Here is a 20,354-nt window from a genome sequence, read left to right on the forward strand (position 1 = left end):
GAAGACTCTGAGTATTCATCTTCAGCTGCAACTGTTGTTGCCAATGTCGTCGATGAAGAAGACGACACCACTTCACCACCCATGTCTGCACTGCATATCGACTCTGCACCAGGCCCCTTTGCACCACCAAACTCCAGCAACGACCCTGCTCCACCATCTGCTCCTTCTAGGAACGAGTAGATGCTCTATGTCTTCAAACCTTTTTGGTCCTTACTGACAAAAGGGGGAGAAGCATATGAGTTGATAGTCTTCAAGCGGGTCCTTATGGGTGGCTGCATTACTTTTTGCCAAGTATTACAACTCTTGTCTATTGATACATTTGGCTCTCTGAGTTGTAACACTTAAACTTGATGGTCGTCTGCTACTTTTTCTACTATTCTGTGATGCGATGACAAATCCCGCATGAAGTCATTCTGCAGACGTCCATTTTCCATTATGCATATCATTATCTTCTTTACTTGTTTATATGCATAATGCATTGTCTTCACACTTTGATGATGGCCTCCACAAAGCAAAACCTGCCATGTGCATTTGCATTCGAATGCAAGTCATCTATATGCACATCTTCAGGGGGAGCCTCGTCTTATGTATGAAGACAATACTCACAACACTAAACTTTCACATACTTTTATCCCCGTTGAAAACTTCAACCAGTTTGTCATCAATCACCAAAAGGGGGGAGATTTTAAGTGCATCTAGTGCCACCCCTAGTTGGTTTTGGAGTATTGACAACAAACTTGGTTGAGGGACTAATGTATTTGTGAGAATTGCAGGATAACACAGGTAGTAGTCCCATATTGATTCGGTTTACCTACCAGAGATGACCCTTAAAAATGTGTGAAGACATTGAAGACAATGGTGGTCTGTAAAGACATTCACATTGAAGACTATGACAGGAGAAGACATCGCGTAAAGACTATGGAGTGCGAAGACATAGTTGTTCCGTAGTTTCCTTTTCTTCTTTGTTGAGTCATAGGAACCACCGTACTGTTAAGTGGGGTCCAAGTGATGATGCTCAACCAAATCCTATGTCTTCGAGCAAAGACAATGAGAGCAAATCTTATCCAAAGCTGGATAAGTCAGCTTGGCTTGTAGCCCAAGCTAAGCTGTCGCGTGTGTTTGAAATCTGACTGTTGGACACGTGTCAGTTCCTTAGTGACCCAGGGTCATTTTGGACAAATCAGGTCGGGTTGCCTCCTGGCTATAAATAGCCCACCCCCTACACCATAAATTGGTGGCTGCTCAGAGTTAGTGCACGGCTTTTGTCGTTTGAGAGCAACCCACCTCCGAAGCCTTTGAGAGAGAATCATTGCGAGGACAAAGCCTGAAACACCGAGAGCCAAAGAGTGTTAGGCATCATTGAAGTCTTTCTGTTCGCGTGATCTGAAGACTTATTACACTTGAGGACTATGAATCCTCCAACTGGTTAGGCGTCGCGTTCTGAGCATCCAAGAGTCATTGTGGATTGCCAGTGAACAAAGTCTGTGAAGGTTTGGAAGTCTCCCTTGAAGACTTACCAGAGTGATTGGGCGAGGACTAAGTGTTCTTAGCTCAAGGGAAATAAGGTGAAGACACGGTCTTCTGAGTTGAATCTCAGCCTCTCTAACCAGACGTACAGTTGTCACAGCAACTGGAACTAGTCCAACAAGCCCCTTGTCCTCTTCGAGCAACTGGTTCTATCCTACCTCTCTCACCTTACTTACAGTTTGTCTTCATGAAGTCTTTGCCTACTTGCCTGATCTGATTGACTTCACTGTGTGAAGGCTGTTGTCTGTTTGGCTTCATACTATCTTCCATCCTGATCCATTCTATCTAGCTGCTTATAGTCTTCGTGCTTTCACCTCATTGCTTGCTTGACTATGGCTTGTCTAGTGTAGTCTACCTTCCGCTGCATACCAATAGGTTCATTTCTACTGTTCTTCAAAACACCCTTGTTTTGAAGACTTTCATAAAAATCGCCTATTCACCCCCCCCCCCCTCTAGTCGAATACTAGCACTTTCACTTGGCAATTCATATCTAGGAGGATTAGTTCTAGTTTCAAGATTTTCAGTTTCAAGTTCATCATCAGATTCAACAATAGCATGTTGTCTTACTCTAGCAATTTGTTCATCAAGAAATTCACCTAATGGCACATCATCATCAAGCAAGGTACTAGCATCATCATGAGTAGCATTCATAGCAGAAGTAGCATAATCAATAACTTGCAACATATCAGAATTAATAGCATGTGGTGGTGTTGCAAGTTTGCTTATAACAGAAGGTGAATCTAAAGCGGAGCTGGATGGCAGTTCCTTACCTCCCCTCGTCTTAGAGGGAAAAATCTTAGTCTTAGCATCTTTCAAATTCTTCATAGTGATAATATGATAATAAACCCAAGTGACTCAACAAATATAGCTATGCTCCCCGGCAACGGCACCAGAAAAAGGTCTTGATAACCCACAAGTATAGGGGATCGCAACAGTTTTCAAGGGTAGAGCATTCAACCCAAATTTATAGATACGACACAAGGGGAGCCAAAGAATATTTGAAAGTATTAGCAGCTGAGTTGTCAATTCAACCACACCTGGAGATTAATTATCTATAGCAAAGTGATTAGCAGCACAGTAATATGATAGTTTTGATGATAGTAGCAGCAGCAATAGTAACGGTAACAGTGGTAGCAATGATTTTGTAGCAGTAATAATAGCAGTAGCGACAGTAGTAACTTAGCAAGAACAATATAAGGTAAATTCGTAGGCATTGGATTGGTGACTTGTTGGATGATATTCATCATGAGACATTCATAACCTAGGGCGATACGGCACTAGCTCCAGTTCATAAATATAATGTAGGTATGTATTCCGTAAATAGTCATACGTGCTTATGAAAAGAACTTGCATGACATATTTTGTCCTACCTCCCGTGGCAGTGGGGTCCTATTGGAAACTAAGGGATATTGAGGTCTCCTTTTAATAGAGAACCGGAACAAAGCGTTAGCACACGGTGAATATATGAACTCCTCAAACTAGAGTCATCATCGGGAGTGGTCCCGACTATTGTCACTCCGGGGTTGCCGGATCATAACGTGTAGTAGGTGAATATAACTTGCAAGATCGGATCTAAAACATGGATATAATGGTGATAACATAAACGGTTAAGATCTAAAATCCTGGCACCCGGGCCCAAAGTGACAAGCATTAAGCATGGCAAAGTCATAGCAACATCAATCTCAGAACATAGTGGATACTAGGGATCAGGCCCTAACAAAACTAACTCGATTACATGATGAATCTCATCCAACTCCTCACCGACCAGCGAGCCTATGAAGGAATTACTCACTTCCGGTGGGGAGCATCATGGAATTGGCGATGGAGATGTGTTGGCGATGACGAAGATCGAAGATCCCCCTCTCCGGAGCCCCAAACGGACTCCAGATCTGGCCTCCCGATGAAGAACAGGAGATTGTGGTGGCTCCGTCTCGTGAAACACGATAATTCTTTCTCCCCAAATTTTTTCTGGAATAATGTGATTTTATAGCGTCGGTTTTAGGGTCATTGGGGCCACCAGTGGGGACAACCCACCTGGGCGCGCCTGGAGGGGGGGGGCAGGCGCACCCTGGTGGGTTGTGCCCACCCAGGTGCCCCCCTCAGGTGGCTCTTGGCTCCAGAAATTCTCTTTATTGATATAAAAAATCCTTGCAAAGTTTCGTTCCATTCCGAGAACTTTTATTTCTACACAAAAACAACACCATGGTAGTTCTGCTGAAAATAGCGTCAGACCAAGTTAGTTTCATTCAAATCATGCAAATTAGAGTCCAAAACAAGAGAAAAAACGTTAGGTAAAGTAGATACAACGGAGACGTATCAGCGAGCCGGCCTCTCAGTGGACCCAGTTTGGCCCAGTGATTCGCTGGTTGGGCTTCTTCGGCCTTGTTGGGCTCTGGGCAGCGTGGGTGGTTGCTGGGCCGCTGCCCAGTCATGTCAGGGGTCCTGACAGGCTTCAAGGACTTAATTATTCTCAAAGTCGTGCTTGCCCGTCGCCGGCCAAGCACGCCGTAGCGGCGGAACTCTGGCTTTCGGAAGGTCACTGGCATGGTCGGGTTTCTGCGCCATTTAGCTCCTCCGCGGGTGTTCTACACGATCGTGGTTGTCCACAGGTTTCATTTTTTAAGAAACGAAGTTTGACGTTTCCCTATTCGTCCACTTGCTCGCGACAACGGCGGGGAAGATATGCAACGATTATGGTGATAAAACCATAGGATCGACTAGGCTAGGGTTTTAGAGTTGATTGAACTATCCATGATCTGTTTGTGTTAATACCTTAGCGTTCCAGCCATCGCTGGTTCGTCGATGAAGGTCTGCGCACGGGCAGCGACGGTCGGTGTGGTTGACGGTGAAGTGTGTGAGTGGCGGCGGTGGAGCTTCCCATCGCTTCAGTGCCTCCCTCTAGATCGGATAGGGTTAGGAGTGGGGAAAAGTGGCGGTGACGAACCTCGTACCCCGTGCCCCTGGTCCCCACCTCCTCTTTATAGCACTGCGCGACAGGGGCCCACCAGCCTTGCTTGGGCTGGACGCCCCCGATCAGGGCGTGGGGGCCCAATGAGCCGTTGGGCCCATTGGTGGAGAAATCAACCTAACATATGGCAGTAGTGTCATCCGGCGAGCAAATCAACTGTTGACCGGGAGGAGGGAAGGCTGCAGAGGTGGAAGCTGTTGAGCGAGAAGGGAGTATTTAACCAAAAACTACCACAATTCACGGAACCGTGACGAAAAACTACCACTTTACGATTTTGTGCGAAAAACTACCGCTTTTTTCCTAAACCGTGGCAAAAAAACTACCAAGTCTGAAAAGAGCCCGATTTGGCTCTTTTAAGTGCGTTTCTGACAGAGTTGGCCCACACATAAGCAGGCTAAAAAGCAATCGGGTCCCTAGTTTTTTTTAAAAAGCAATCCAGTCCTCGGCGAGGCACAGCACGCTCGCGGCGACGGCGGCGGCGGCGGCGGCTGCTGCGCACGCAAGCCAGCCGGCCAGCAAGCGGCGAGCGTCGTGGCGGCGGTGCTCGTGCTCCTCTACTTCTCCTTGCTGCAGCAGCTTGCTGAGCAGCAGCAGCCCAGCCCCTCTTCTCCTTCTCCACTGTCTCCTCTCCGTCTCCTTCTCCTCTGCCTCCTCTCCTTCTCTTGCAGCAGCAGCACGGGCACGAGCTCCTCCTCTCGCGCAGCCCCGCCGCACTGCACAGCCGCACCTCGTCGCAGCCCCACTGCCACACGCGCACACGCAGCCGTGCGCAACCGCTCGAGCAGCCGCCCCGCCGGCTTGCCGCAGTAGCGCGTGCAGGATCCTCCCCTTGCCTGACGCAACCGGGCCCCATGGCACGCGCAGCTCGCAGGGCCGCCGCGAGCTCGCCACGCCGCCGCCCTCGCGCATCCCAGTGCCTCCTCGCACGCGTGCACGCAGCCGCCCGCCCCCTCCAGTCGCTGGAGGACTGGATTGCTTTTTAAAAAAAAACTAGGGACCCGATTGTTTTTTTAGCCTGCTTATGTGTGGGCCAACTCTGTCAGAAACGCACTTAAAAGAGCCAAATCGGGCTATTTTCAGACTTGGTAGTTTTTTGCCACGGTTTAGGAAAAAAGCGGTAGTTTTTCGCACAAAATCGCAAAGTGGTAGTTTTTCGTCACGGTTCCATGAATTGTGGTAGTTTTTGGTTAAATACTCGCGAGAAGGAGTAGAAGCCCAAGGGGTATCTTTTTTTAGCATGCCATTCGACCGCTCAAAATTGAGAACTGACGGGGGATTCTCCTAAAGAAATCGAGCGGCAAAACTGAATAGGAGTTTGACAAGATGTCGCTTAACTCTTCAAAAGAGATTTTTTTAAGGATTTCAACCATTTTAAAGGTTTGGCTAGATATGCTCTTAATGATTTGAATTCATGCTTCATCCGACTCATTCAAAAGTCCGAATTGATAAAAAGAGGCGGGCAATATATTTAAATACTCCCCTTCGACGTAGGCCGCAGAATCTTTTTTAATATTGCGTTGGCAGGCTTTTGAACTCAAGATATTTTGGCTCGGATGCTATATTGAATTTATGCTCTAGCCAAGTCATCCAAAAGTCCAAACCGATAAAAAGAGGTGGGCGATATATTTCAACAATGGTCTCGACCCCACTGAGATAAGAGAGCACCCGCTCGAGGAAAGGAAATCAAGGAAAGCAAAAGAATAAATAAAGGACCCTGATAAGTGCCACACGTGTGACACGAACACATGACAACTCTGAATGTTTTTTATGCCAAGTTTAGTGATACATTACAAGCATGTCAACTTTTTGTGAAAGACAAATTTCAGTTTTGTTTGGGGTTTGGTTTTTTCTTTTCGGATGGCTACTTTAGTTATAAAAAAGTCAGAGCTGGAATGCTTGGTGTCACACGTGTAACGCTTATCATTTAATTAGATAAATCGAGTAACTGGTAAACAGGTGGCCGGTCATCATCTGCTTGGCCCCTAGTTTCGGTTCTTGTGAACTCGTGAGCATGTCCTTTTCCTCGAGCTCTTTCGCTAACACACCTCGTGTGCCGTCTAATCTAAAGCATGTCGTTGAATACATACATATGCACGCAGCTCGTTCACCTGTTCTTGTTCCGTTCATTCACCTGTTCCCGTGGATCCTGCACCGGCAAAGTACGTAGGCATTTCGGGCGATACTCTAACGATTTCTTTCCAGCGGTAACCAGCCCAGCATTCCCTGGAATCTCTCTCTGGGGCCCTGTGAATGTGATTTCCTTTACGCGACCAGCCCACCAATCTGGTTATCTCGGACGCTGTTGAACTCGTGAGCGTGTCCTTTTACACCGTCCATGTCCTGCCACCATTCTCAAAGACATGTGTGCGTGTCAGTAACTGTCCGTCTTTTTCCCGGGACAAAATCATGTGGCGCATGTCTTAGCTGAAAACGCCAAGCCGTATCTTGTTTGATCCCGACTGCAAATCGTTTTCGCGGTTACAAAAGGCTCTGGACGCCTGGACCACTTGTCGTATCAGTGCACTCTCGTGATCGCCCTTCCCTTCCTGGTTCCCGGATCGAGAAGCTTCACGACTTCACTTGCAGGTTTGTGGTGTCTTTGGCAATGAAATTTCACAGAAAATAATTACGCGACCCTGCTGTCTGACTCGTTACATCTTCCACAATGGGTTATCATAGTAGTAAGTACTCTCTCCCTTTCCTAATATAAGACTTTTAGCTTTTTTTTTATTCGTATGTATTTAGACAAAGTTTAGTATATATGCTCACTCATTTTAGTATGTATGTAGTCAATATTTTGAAATAGCTAAAAGATCTTATATTAGGGAACGGAGGGAGTAGTATTATAATTATGCATATTAAATAGGCAATTTTATTAACGTGACATGCCATTAAATAATGAAAGAAAAGACTTGATATCAATACCATGATACCGTGTCATATTAATGACACCTACCCGCCGCCGCGTCTCAAAAAAAGCCTAGGGTTTCTCTGCCTCTCGCCAGCGGTCCACCTCATCTCCGGTGGCTCTCGGGCCATGGGGTATGGTGGACCCCGATTCTTACCGGCGGGAGGGCTCCGCTTTTAGTTGTTTTGGGGGATTTTGTTAGGGTTTGTGTCCTGCTCAGGAAGTCGAGACGACAGCGGCTCTCTTGAGATGGAATAAGGTTATTCCCACCAAACCCATGTCCCGGTGGTGCAACTAGCATCGTCGGAGGACGTGTGGAGGTGTGTTTCCTGTGGATATCGTGGGATTCGATCGGTGATTGCCTGTCATGGATCTGGTCTTCGTTCGTGTGTCCTTAGGTTGATCCTTCTGATATATGCGTCTCTTCGTCGACGGCGGTTGTTATTCTGGTCGTTGGTCCTGTGGGGCCTTAGCAAAACGATTTCCCATCTGTTTACTACAACAAGTTTTCTCCTGCTCCGGCAAGGTAGGGGCGATGACGGTGGCGCGCCTCCGGCTTGCCTCTGTGTGTGTAGTCGTCGATAGGTGGTCTATGAATGTGAAAGTAATTTTTATTTTTTTATGTTCATTGGACTACCATGATTAAAAATAAATAGATCAGAATTTTTTTGCCACAAAAAATATTACCTATGAAAAAGCTTTGACTAAAAATTAGTCGAAACCCTTGATTTTTTGAACATGTTTTTGTAATATAGCAAACATGCCCGGACGTTGCAAGAGAGAGGGGAAAAAATATCTTGAAGTTTAGCAATTCTAGTCAAGTGACACGTTTATCTTGAAAATATGTCCGTGCATTGTAATGGGACAAACGAATTCTCGCTGACAATCGATTTTTTTTTTGGTAAAATGAATATTGCAAAAAAAAATTGCCAGCTCTCCAAGCCTGATCATAGTGCACCGCCGGGGGGCTTCCTTCATTGGGCCAAAACAGGTGATCGGTTCCAAATAACACACTGAAATTAGTTGAAGCGGGATCAAAAAAAGGGATGAAATTAAGAATATCACGTCCCTTTAATAATATGTATAGATAATGGATGGGGTGTCCTATAAATGGACACTCACAATTCTGCTAGTTGCCTAATTTAAAGTTCAACACGTTGTGGATTCAAACATTTGATGCTAAATCACAGAGAGCTCATGGATATACACATTAGAAAGTTTGCGGGGAATCATCTGACATTTGATGTTAAATTCAGAAGAAGAGAAAAAGACAATTCATGTTAATATGTAAAAATCGAAAAAGTTGGAAGTGCGGGGAATCGAACCCCGTGCCTCTCGCATGCGAAGCGAGCGCTCTACCATATGAGCTACACCCCCTTTATATGTGACCGTTTGTTCACCTCTTTATTACTCACTACCAATAATATCAGCATCTTTTCTACGAAATCGAATCTCTACCGGAGCATGTCACTGAGGGTGAAAGTGGTTTACCTAATTTCCAGCACGATCAGAGGCTAAAGGATTTTGACATCCAAACACAATCAATTTCAAATCAAAGTATGAATGTTAGGATGGGGAATTGCTAATATTCTAGTACTATGCATTAATCATGCAACTTTTAGTGATAACTAGGAAAAGTGCCCGTGCGTTGCAACGGGAGAAAAAAAAATTCACGCCTCATACATACACTTAACGACATCAGCAAATCCTTGAAATCTTTCATGATGCCACGCAACAAGCAACATGATAACTTTTCTAAAAAAACAAGCAACATGATAAGTGGTGTTGTGCAAAAACATAAAGGTGTGATGATTTTTGAAGTGAACTGAAGGTGTTTAGAATTCATTATACAACGCAAATATCTACCTAGTTGCCAATATATGTTTACGCATTTGTTGTTGTTTCTCGGTGACGCAAAAAAAATATTGCATTAGAATGAAATAGCAAAGTACATTTTAGTATTTAATGATAACATGTGCATAAGTGTTTTCATATACTCCCTTCGTCCAAAATAACTTGTCCCAAGTTTGTCCCTCAAATGGATGTATCTAACACCAAATTAGTGCTAGGTATATCTCTTTGAAGGACAAGTTTTTTCGGACGGAGTGAATATACCCAGCGCATATATATGCGACGTGACGCGAATGTGTGTGTGTGTGTGTGTGTGTGTGTGCAATCATAATTCAGTTCAAGACTTAATTTGGTTGCAAACATATAGGATAGCTCCACAAAAACAACCAATCTATAAGGACATATGTAATAGGCATTTCTAAAATATCTCATCATACAAAGAAGGTATTATTTAAGTTTGCACCCTAAACGTAATTTCAAAAATTAATGATAATAGCATATTTGAAATCTACATTTTTTTGTGATGACTTTTCATATATGGCATGTCAGATTTAAAGTTAGGGTTTCAAAGATATGAAAATTTCAAAAAGTAATTGATTTTTTAAAGGAGAAGGGTGGTTGTGGGAATCGAACCCACGACCTCTAGCGCGGTAGGTCACGGAACCAACCAATGCGCTGCTCACCTGGTCCATGTATATGAGGGGATCTCCCCTTATTGAGCTATGGGCGAGCGTTGGTGGGTAATTATTTGCAACTTTAGGGGCAGTTTTAATGACGGACGGGCAGAAGCGATAGCCGCTTTATTAGTAGGTAAAGATAAAGATATATTCCTCATATATGCATGTGGTGTATGTGTGTTTTTTATCCCACTCGGATTTCCATTACTGTACAATGTCTAAATCTGACATAATCCAACAAATCCATTATTCGAATCTTGTATCCTGATTTCGATTCCAAAAGATAAATAAACAGAAAATAGGATACAGTTCAAGCACTGTCCAACCAAATCCGTTCAAGAGAAACTATCCAACCAAATACACGGCAGTGTCACCCCTACATAGCATTGATATAATCATTCGGCCCAATTCCCGGCAATGCAAACACAAGCCGGGATTACAGTAGTCAAATAAGTAAGCCAAACTTAAGAATCAATTGTTGTACTTATACAATGAGAACAGTACCACGATGTCTTTTCGTTTGAGCATCATCATCAGACAAGTAACTCATGCGGCAACCACACCCGATATTTACAGCCGTCTGAATCAAGTCAGCTCCCAATACAACACAAAAGGGTGATAAACCACACCCTTACCTCATCCCGTTTTACATTCCCTTACTTTCCCAAGAATCAAGGATCGACAGCCAGCAGCCGAAGCAATTAGCTCGCACCAAAAAAAGGAAACAACACATCCCTCGAAGGCATCATTACTTATTCCATGCCGCCTTGGTCAGTATAACATCTAATTCTACATTGTAGGTCTTCTTCGTGGCATTTGTACAGATCAGGCAAAAGCTCATGTCATCTTTTTCGCTACAGGATGGTTATGTCTCATCGCCCCCAATTTATCTTACATTAACTTCATGCTTCATCCTTCATACGAGTGTTATGTAGTATATCGCCATAAGAGGCAACCTTCAGGAGAAGACAACAAAACCAAAATCATATTATCGCAATTACCAAAAAGTAATCAAATACTGCACCATGACACCGGAGCAACACTATGAAGTGACCAATGCATTAAAGTTTTTTCTTGAAGCATTTCCTATTTCATGGCAGGTTTCGTATCATTAATTATGAAGATGCATAGCACTAATGTATATATTCAAAACGTTGGTACAGATGTTACATTTCTGCTATGTTAGAGCCTGCCAATAACTAACTCACATACTTCACATTTTAACATGCAGTGTTATCACGAATCTTGGTGAGATCATGTACGAATCCTACAAACCACAAGTTTCGAACTTACCACTCTATCCAGTTGAAGAAGTGAATTTAGTTGGCCTTCATTTACAGGTTCTGGCAAGGGACGCATCTGACCCATGACACCAGGCGTCTCACTCATTCTACAGCATAGATTTATGTATAAGTGAGCAAACTTCAACAAGGAACAGATAGCATATTGGCATAAACTGTACAAATCATGCTCTGTCTTGCATCTCACTACTTTAATTTATGAGACAAGGACTCCTCTGATGACAAAAATAAATGATAGGAATGTCCTCAGCTAAAGATTAACATACACAAGTGGTGTCATCACTCACTCGGTTCATATTTACAGCTCCTTCGATCTGATAGCTGCCATGCAAGATCCTACACATTCTTATAAAGAAATGACTCGAACAAACTGAATTAAAGTAGATGACAAAAACTCAAACATATAAATCCTACGCATATGTCATGTGTGCGCAATTAAAGTAGCATACAGGAAATAATTGAAATACAAGAAAAATGCAACAGATAACAATGTCATACCTTTTCAAAATTGTTTGAATATTGTTATTCGTGCGTAGAAAGAGATCCATGTTCTCCCCCAGCTATAGGAAATTTGGAATTTCAGACACAATTAGCACAGCTCAAGCTTTCATGTGTAGCTTTGAATTAATATGTGCTGCATGAAAATGTAAATTTTCATTTACATGTTCCATCTGTGGATGGATGCCCCTAATAATAAGTGCCCAGTTGCCCACTACCCAATACCCATTTGGTAAAATATGCTCAGTGATAAGAGACAAAAGGTAAATCATGCAAACCTTGAAAGTTTCAATATTTGCAGAGATCTGATTGAGTAACTGGTTATTTTCCTCCAGAAGATGCTGAGTTGCATTATCTAAAACGAGGACTGCTTGAGAACATTAACATATGAAAATTATTAGGAGAAGTAAGCGAAAATGAAATAGGTCCATGAAATTATACAAGGAAAACATTCTTTGATAGTCATCAATTCATCATATCTAGGAAGAATTATAATCACATTGCTAGTGTGTAATGCAGCAAATCACTCTAGCAGACCCGGGTACACAAACTTAAGACTACATTTAGTTCTTTAAACTCATCGGCTTCCATATGCTCGCTGGAAGTGACACTAAGCATTAAATTCCAAGTGATACAGGTATCCATGGTTTGACCACAAAAAAAGGAAGGAATTATCTCCATGTAATTAACCATAACTCATAATCTCAAGAAATTAGTCTTCGACCACAAAATAGGATTTTAAAGATGTTGGATAAATCTTTGCACACATTTCAAGGGAGGAAACAACATTTGGCCATTACTGAAACAAAAAAATTGTATCTGGGATCAACCTTCATTTGTAGCCAGGCTATTCTGACCTGGATGATGCATCGACATCGAGAAGGGGACTAGATTATTTGGAGGTGCCATCTGAAAATTGGCTAGTGAGGTAGAAACAACCATTTTCTCCTGCAGCGATGTCCAGGGAACTTCATTATCGGAAAAACAAGATTAATACTCCTGATACAAACTAAAGGATCTGTGAAAGGTTCAAATCTACAACAACCAGAATAAGTATCCAAATGAACCAATCATTAAATACGAGACTACCTTCAAGTCCCTTATCCTTTTCCCAGCATAGAATTCATCAGGTTTCCTCCTCCTACTCTCCTTTCCCTAGAATGGAAATAGCACATCAAGAAAACAGGAAAGGACCCCTCTGTTCTCTCTGCTTGTACACAACTACTGTGGTTGCAACAGGGGAAAGAACACTTACAGCAGTCCATCGGCATCTTAACGCGACGTCCCTGATGGTCTTAGTGGGCAGCATAGCAGCAATCTTGATGTATTTCATAATGGTGGGCTCACGAGCATACCTGGTGTTGCCATTAGCACATTATTAAGTCAAGCAGTGCCCGCGTGGTAGCAAAACAGCGATGAGGAGGGATTGGGGTTGAACCTGGCGAGGCCCTCTTGGAATATGGAGAGCTCATAGGGGGTCCAGTCGGAGGGTGAGCCGGTGACGAACTTGTACTTGGGCGGCGCCCCCTGGAGCACGGGAGCGTTGGGGGAGGGGAGGAAGACGGGAGGGGCAGGGGGCGCGGGGGCGGGGGCGGGGGCGGAATCGGGATTGGATTGGAAGGAGAGCATGTTATGGCGGTGGTGGTGCAAGGAGGAGGCCCCCTGGTGGAAGCCCATCCCCATGCCCATGCTGGAATCGGCGGCCATCTCCTCGAACATCGGCGAGAGCGGGAGGCAGAGCAAACCCTAGCTAGGAGGCTAGGAAGGCCATGGCATTTCGTAGAGGTAATGCAGCCTTAGAGGAGTAGGGAAGGCCTGCTCTGCGGGCAATGGTACCTACTGTTTGCGGGCACGAGGATATGATTCTCGAATTCCCCGGCAACCAGCAGCCGGAGGCGGAGGCGGAGGCGGCGGAACGGACTCAGATGAGACGAGAACACTCCTGCGGCTGCGGCTGTCCACGCTACTAGACTAGTACACCCTTTCGCTTCTTTTTTTAAGCATTCCCAACACTTCTTTTTTAAGCAATTTTACCGGGTGTTCATATAATTTACGTAATTTAGAGGAAGTTGTAAGAGGTCTTTTCTCGGTTCATGTAAACATCTTCCTCAAAATCTGTTATTTTTTCTTCTATTTTTCACTAAACAAGCATACAAATGTCAGATGCATCTATATAGTATCAACATAATAATTCGAACAATTTATATCAGACATACATACTTAATGATCATTTCAAATCCACAATTTATAATTTTGATTCGAAACTTATAAAAATCAAGCATAAAAATCACTGCAAGTAGAAATAACAGGAAGAAGTTTATTGACCATGAAGCGACCACAAATGATCAACTAGATCATCGTTGTTCATGTCTCCTGTCTGGCGCTTCTTGTGGCGACCTAGGGTTCGCCTCCTCGTCCCCCACCCCGGCGGCGGCAGATCCATCTCGTCCCAGCCGCCTTCGGCAGCTTCGGAGACCAGCGACCCAACCTCCCTCTCTCGTCCGCATAGATCCCAACCCATCTCCACCAGAGGCCTTCCGTGTGAGTCTGGGGCACGCGGTCGTACTTCCACCAAATCCCTAGCTTTTTTCGTTTCTCCGGTGACGCACGGGCGGTTGGAGGCTGGGGGGTAGCATGGAGGGAGTCGAAGGAATGTTGAAGAAGATGAACCTGTCCGAGGCAGAGAGGAGGGGAGTCAAGGTGGGCTGGAAGAGGGCGACGGCGAGGGAGGGAAGTGTGCCAAAGGCGATGGGGAAGCTGATCTCGGACAGGCCAGGGTATGCAGAAGGGATGGCGATTGCGCTGGGGCGAGTGTGGTGCCCGATGAAGAGATTGGAGGTCAAGGAGATGGGGGAGAACCGATTTCTGTTTATGTTCCATCAGGAGGCAGGAAAACGAAAGGTGCTCGAGAACGGGCCATGGACCTTCGGCAAGGAGCTTCTGGTGATGGAGGATTTCGACCCTAGGAAGACACTAGATGAATATGTGTTTGAAACAGTTCCAATATGGGTCCGTATTTTTAATGTTCCTTTGGGAATGATGTGTAAGGAAATGGGGGAGGATCTAGCAGATGAGATTGGGGAATTGGTAGAAGTGGATTCGGGTGAGGATGGCTCGGCGTTGGGGCGGTGCCTGAGAGTGAAGGTGCGAATCAGAATTGCTGAGCCACTTATGCGAGGAATCTTTCTGGATATTGATCCAGTGGATGATGGGGCAATGGAGGAGGAGGGAGGGGAGGAGGAGGAAGAGAGGGGAAAGGAAGACGAAACGGGTGGGAGGAAGAAGAAGAGAAAGGAAGATGAAAGAATATGGTGCCGTTTTGAGTACGAGTTTTTGCCAGACTTCTGCTACACATGTGGTAGGCTGGGGCATTTAGATAAGGAATGTAAAACAAAACTCAAAAGGGGACAAGCTGCTGAATTCGGGAGATGGATGAAATATGCCCCAGAGAAGCCTCAATCATATGACATGGTCCGGGGTGGGCCGAGGGAGACTAGTGGAGGCAGCTCGGGAAGGAAGAATGGTTGGTCGAATAGTGAGGGAAAGAGCAGGAGTGATGCACCATCGTGGAGGAAACCACCAACTTGCACAACCGATGGGGGTAAGAAGAAGTATGATGATGGGGAGGAGGTCACGAGTCCACTTAAGATTGATCCAACTGCAAAGAGGGCTAATGACACTGCAGTGGGAGAGAAGAATAAAAAACAACTTGATTTTGGGAGGGGGGACGCCAATGAGCCAAGCCTGGCTGGGATGGAAAACATTACAGAGACGACAGTAAGGGGTGGTGGTGGCGTGATAGTGGGTGTTGGGAATGGGTCGAATGAAAACCACAGTGTGCCAGGGAACAAAGAGGAAGATGGGGTAGGTAATATTGTAAACAGGCCAAGGGCTGAACCAAAAGGGAGGAATGGGAAGTTCAAGAGAAAACCCAGGGAGAGTGCGGAAGGCAAAACGTGTGGAGTAATAATAGAAAAAAAGAGGAGGGGGAGGAGATGGAAGTGGACAGCCAGGGGTCACCGAAGAAAATCAAAGGGAACGAAGCAAGTACCCAAGAAATGGAGGGAGTACACACCGTTTTGAATGCGGGACTGCCGAGTCAGTCCTGCGAGCAGAAATGAGAATCATCACATGGAATTGCCGGGGTTTGGGGAATGGCCCGGCAATTCGAGGACTCCTAGATATCCGGGAGAAGGAGGACCCCGACGTACTCTTTTTGTCGCAGACGAAATTGGTACGTAGTAGGCTGGAGTGGCTGCGGTGGAAATTGGGCCTTACGAATATGATGGTTAAGGACTGTGAAGGTCAGAGTGGAGGTTTGGCTTTATTCTGGAAGAATGAGGTGAACTTGAGAGTGGTGGGCTTCATGTCTAGATATCACATCGATTCGGAGATCATGGAAGAGGACGGGTTTGTGTGGCGATTCACAGGGATGTATGGGGAGCCGAAACATGATGAAAAGGATAAAACTTGGCGTCTTTTGAGCAACCTGAAGGCACAAAACAACAAACCGTGGCTTTGCTCAGGAGACTTCAATGAGGTTTTACACCCATGGGAGAAGGAAGGGGGGGCACCTAGATCACAGAGTTGCATGGACAAGTTTAAAGCTGCACTTGAGGCGTGTGAACTTGGAGACTTGGGCTTCATAGGAGATGCATTTACATGGCGGAATCACAGCCATACTGCAGTTAATTACATAAAGGAGCGGATTGACAGAGCAGTGGCTACACAATCATGGTGCAACCGGTTTTCTGCTTTTAAGGTCACTAACGGAGAACCTCGACACTCGGACCACAGACCAATCATCATTGACACACAAGGAGGAGCTAAGAGACAGCAAGGCGTAACTCGGAGCTCTACGCCGAGGTTTGAGGCGAAGTGGCTGGAGGAAGAGGACTGTAGGGCGATGGTAGAAAATGCTTGGAAGAAGGGAGTGCAGTTGGAAGGAAAAAGGGTGGCAGCAGCTGTTAAAGGAGTCATGGTTGAATTAGTGGACTGGAGTAGAAATATTTTGGGGGACTTGGAGAAAAGAATTAGCAAAACAAAGAAGGAGTTGGAGAAGTGTCGAAGGAGCAGCATTAGTGCAGAGCAGGTTCGGAGGGAGGAACTACTTAGATTTAAACTGGGGAGGCTCGAGGATCAGAGGGAGCTATATTGGAGACAGCGGGCACATGTCCATTGGATGAAGGGAGGCGACCGAAATACGAAGTTTTTCCATGCAGCAGCCTTGGATAGAAAGAAGAAAAACCACATTAAGAAATTGAGGAGACAAGATGGTACTGTAGTGGAGGAGAAGGAGGCCATGAAGGAAGTCGTGACTAACTATTTCCTTAATCTGTTTACGTCCCACACGGCTACAAGAATGGAGGAGATGATGAGTCAGGTTGATGCACGTGTTACCCCGCAAATGAATGAGGTTTTGAATGAGCCCTTCTCTGAGAAGGAAGTGTTTGAAGCTCTCCAAAGTATAGGTGACCTGAAGGCCCCTGGACCCGACGGTATGCCATCGGTGTTCTACAAAAAATACTGGGACATTGTAGGAGAAAAACTGGTCGCAGAAGTGCTTGAGGTGCTGAATGGGGGACCCATGCCCGAGGGGTGGAATGAGACTTGTGTTGTGCTGATTCCTAAGGTGCAAAATCCGGAATGCATGAAAGACTTGAGACCAATCAGCCTCTGCAATGTTGTTTATAAGTTGGTCTCTAAGGTACTTGCAAATCGGTTGAAACAAATCCTTCCAGACATTATCTCACCTAACCAAAGTGCCTTTGTTTCGGGCCGATTGATCACGGATAATATTTTGCTTGCTTATGAATGTACACACTATATGCAGAGAAAGAGAAGAGGAAAGGAAGGGTTCGCTGTAGTGAAATTGGACATGAGTAAAGCCTATGATAGAGTGGAATGGGATTTTCTGGAAAAGATGATGTATAAACTTGGCTTCGAGGAGACATGGGTCAAACGGATCATGCTTTGTGTGTCCACGGTGTCATACAGATTCAAAGTGAATGGAGAGTGTACGGATGTGTTGCTGCCCCAATGCGGCCTCCGTCAAGGTGACCCCCTCTCACCGTACCTCTTTCTCATTTGCGCGGAGGGGTTCTCCTCCCTACTGAACAGGGCAGAAGTGAATGGAACTCTGACTGGTATATGTATTTGCAATGCAGCCCCTAGTTTCAACCACCTATTGTTTGCAGACGACTCGTTGGTACTGATTAAAGCTACAAGCGAAAGTGCCAGGTATCTGCAAAGTATACTACATCTGTATGAGGTGTGCTCGGGACAAATTGTTAATTACGATAAGTCATCGGTCATGTTCAGCAAAAATACAAGGAGGGAGAGGAAGCAAAGTGTCCTGGCGGAGCTACATATCAATACGGAGGCTAGATCCGAAAGGTATTTGGGGCTACCTGTTTATGTGGGACAAGATAGAGTAAAAACCTTTCAGTATCTCAAGGAACGAATCTGGAAAAGAATCCAAGGTTGGATTGAGAGATTGTTGTCTAAGATGGGGAAGGACGTCCTAATTAAAGCTTGTGCTCAAGCAATCCCTACTTTTGCCATGTCATGTTTTGACCTCACTAAATCCTTATGCGAGCAGATGGGGAGCATGATATGCCGATTTTGGTGGGCAAAGCAGGAAAAGCAAAACACTATGCATTGGCTGAGTTGGGAGACTCTGACAAGGCCGAAGAAGGATGGGGGCCTTGGATTCCGAGATCTATATGGGTTCAACATCGCTATGCTAGCAAGACAGGCGTGGCGGCTCCTCCAGAACCCAACCTCCCTTTGTGCAGAAGTTCTTAAAGCACGTTATTTTCCATCTACATCAATTCTTGAGGCGGCACCTGCACCTGGTATCTCATATACTTGGAGGAGTATCCTGAAGGGTGTGCATCTTTTAAAGGAGGGCCTAATATGCATAATTGGTGATGGGACTGAGGTCAATATCTGGAAGGATCCGTGGCTGAATAGGGAGGGCCAGAGATTTCCCATCACGCCAAGAAGAAGGTGCCTTCTTACTCGGGTATGTGAACTAATTAATCCAGAAACCGCGAACTGGGATAGGGAGATGGTCAGGAATATCTTTGCTGACGCAGATGCCAAGGTCATCCTTGCGACGCCAATCCGAGAAGAGTTTGAAGATTTCTATGCATGGTCCCCTGATAGTAAAGGCCAATTCTCAGTAAAATCTGCATACAAACTATACGTCAAAGCAAGAGATGCTAGCTCAGCCTCGTCGTCAATCTCAGGTCAGCTACCTTGTTTCCCATGGAAGAAAATTTGGGACATCCCCTGCCAACCAAAGATCCAACAGTTCATGTGGAGATTAGCACACAACAGTCTACCTTTGAAGCTAGCTCTGAAAAGGAGAGGGGTTGAATGTGAAACACTCTGTGTATGTTGTAGAAGGGTGGATGAAGATGGAGCTCACTTGTTCCTGAGATGCAAATAGGTTAAAAAGCTGTGGCGTTGTCTCGAGCTGGATGAGATTCGTGAAAAGTTGTGTGCTTGCACTGATGCAAAGGAAGTAATACAGGCAGTGCTGGATCTACCTGAATATCAACGGGTTCTTGTTACATGTATGCTGTGGAGGTGGTGGGACTGCCGCAATAAAATTAACGCTGGGGAGTCTTCAGACATAGTGGAGAGGACTGCAGTGTCCGCCAGGTTTTGGGCTGCTGAATCACTACATCTATGCAGTAATCCCAAATCCCAGTCACAACCCAAGGAACACCGTTTCTGGCAGAAACCGCTCGGCGACTTGATGAAAATTAATGTGGACGGGGCGTTCAATGTCTCCACTGGGTGTGGCGGTTGGGGATTCGTGGCCAGGGACAACTGTGGCGACATAAGGGGATCAGGGGCTGGCAAGCTTCAGCATGTGGCCAGTGCTTTCCAGGCCGAGGCGACTGCTGCTTGGGAAGCAATTCACGCAGCATCCTCCTGGGGAATGACGGCTATCCAAGTGGAGTCTGATTGCCAATCTTTGGTGAAAGCTTTGCAGAGTACGGAGTACGACTTGGCTCCTGAAGGTGTTCTTCTAAAAGATATCCGGTCTTTTGCTCGGTTGAACTTTAATTCTGTTGAATTTATGTATGCTCCCAGGGGCTGTAATAAGCTAGCACATGCACTTGCAGCCGTGGGCTCTAAGCGAACAGACGCTAGGCAGCTGTGGACCGATGGTGTCCCAGACGATGTTTTGGTGTATCTGGCCAGCTCTCCTGCTGTGCCTGTGTGATTTATGGAATCGCTGTGTTCCATCTCAAAAAAAAGATCATCGTTGTTCATGACCCACGCGGTTTTCGGTCCATAGATGCATTTCAAGAAATTTCTAGGTTCGTTGTTCATCCCTTTGTAGTTGAACATGTGGTATATGAATTTTGTTCTCCTCATTATCATAGCGACAATATGGCGATTGTTCTCGCTCATCCTCTATGCAAAATCACACACGGTCAAGATCTTTTTGATGTCAGAATCGTGCAGGACCATGAACATGGCAAAGCGAGCTTGTAGAACCCCAAATTCCTCTCGACATCCTTTCTACATGTTTCTTGACGCCTTGCAAAGTGAATATAAATCTTACCTTGAGCGTTCGACATTGTCTTCACAAAAGTAGACCA

At 45.3% G+C, this 20,354-nt stretch overlaps 1 protein-coding gene and 1 non-coding gene across 8 annotated transcripts; both read right to left on the reverse strand.

Moving 5' to 3' along the window:
• Positions 1-8,707: 8,707 nt before the first annotated feature.
• On the reverse strand, positions 8,708-8,780 carry TRNAA-CGC. The gene has a single exon. It is a non-coding gene; the product is annotated as a tRNA-Ala (tRNA).
• Positions 8,781-10,301: 1,521 nt separating this feature from the next.
• LOC119337933 lies at positions 10,302-13,712 on the reverse strand. Of its 7 annotated transcripts, XR_005163700.1 has the most exons (9): positions 13,169-13,711; positions 12,986-13,085; positions 12,820-12,885; positions 12,561-12,678; positions 12,009-12,097; positions 11,731-11,792; positions 11,520-11,568; positions 11,225-11,321; positions 10,836-10,887 (listed from the first exon to the last, which is right to left on the reverse strand). XR_005163700.1 is itself a non-coding variant. In XM_037610207.1 (8 exons), the coding sequence occupies exons 1-8, from the start codon at positions 13,447-13,449 to the stop codon at positions 10,834-10,836; spliced, it is 828 nt and encodes a 275-aa protein (XP_037466104.1). In that variant the 5' UTR covers positions 13,450-13,710; the 3' UTR covers positions 10,302-10,833. The 7 variants fall into 7 exon arrangements, 4 of the variants coding, with proteins under 4 accessions (XP_037466104.1, XP_037466103.1, XP_037466102.1 ...); XM_037610207.1 differs by lacking the exon at positions 11,520-11,568 and having other exon boundaries at positions 10,302-10,887; positions 12,009-12,085; positions 12,588-12,678; positions 13,169-13,710; XM_037610206.1 differs by lacking the exon at positions 11,520-11,568 and having other exon boundaries at positions 10,302-10,887; positions 12,588-12,678; positions 13,169-13,710.
• Positions 13,713-20,354: the final 6,642 nt, after the last annotated feature.

The sequence above is a fragment of the Triticum dicoccoides genome, chromosome 7B (assembly GCF_002162155.2).
Source record: "Triticum dicoccoides isolate Atlit2015 ecotype Zavitan chromosome 7B, WEW_v2.0, whole genome shotgun sequence".
Classification (NCBI taxonomy): Eukaryota; Viridiplantae; Streptophyta; class Magnoliopsida; order Poales; family Poaceae; genus Triticum; species Triticum dicoccoides.

What these genes read in the sequence shown, in the direction of transcription:
- LOC119337933 (XM_037610204.1), bottom strand. Translation starts at nt 13,449, where the DNA reads ATGTTCGAGGAGATGGCCGCCGATTCCAGCATGGGCATGGGGATGGGC. An exon ending in TTCCAAGAGGGCCTCGCCAG is followed by an intron (nt 13,086 to 13,168) that starts GTTCAACCCCAA and finishes TGGCAACACCAG; the next exon opens with GTATGCTCGTGAGCCCACCA. An exon ending in AAAGGATAAGGGACTTGAAG is followed by an intron (nt 12,679 to 12,819) that starts GTAGTCTCGTAT and finishes ACATCGCTGCAG; the next exon opens with GAGAAAATGGTTGTTTCTAC.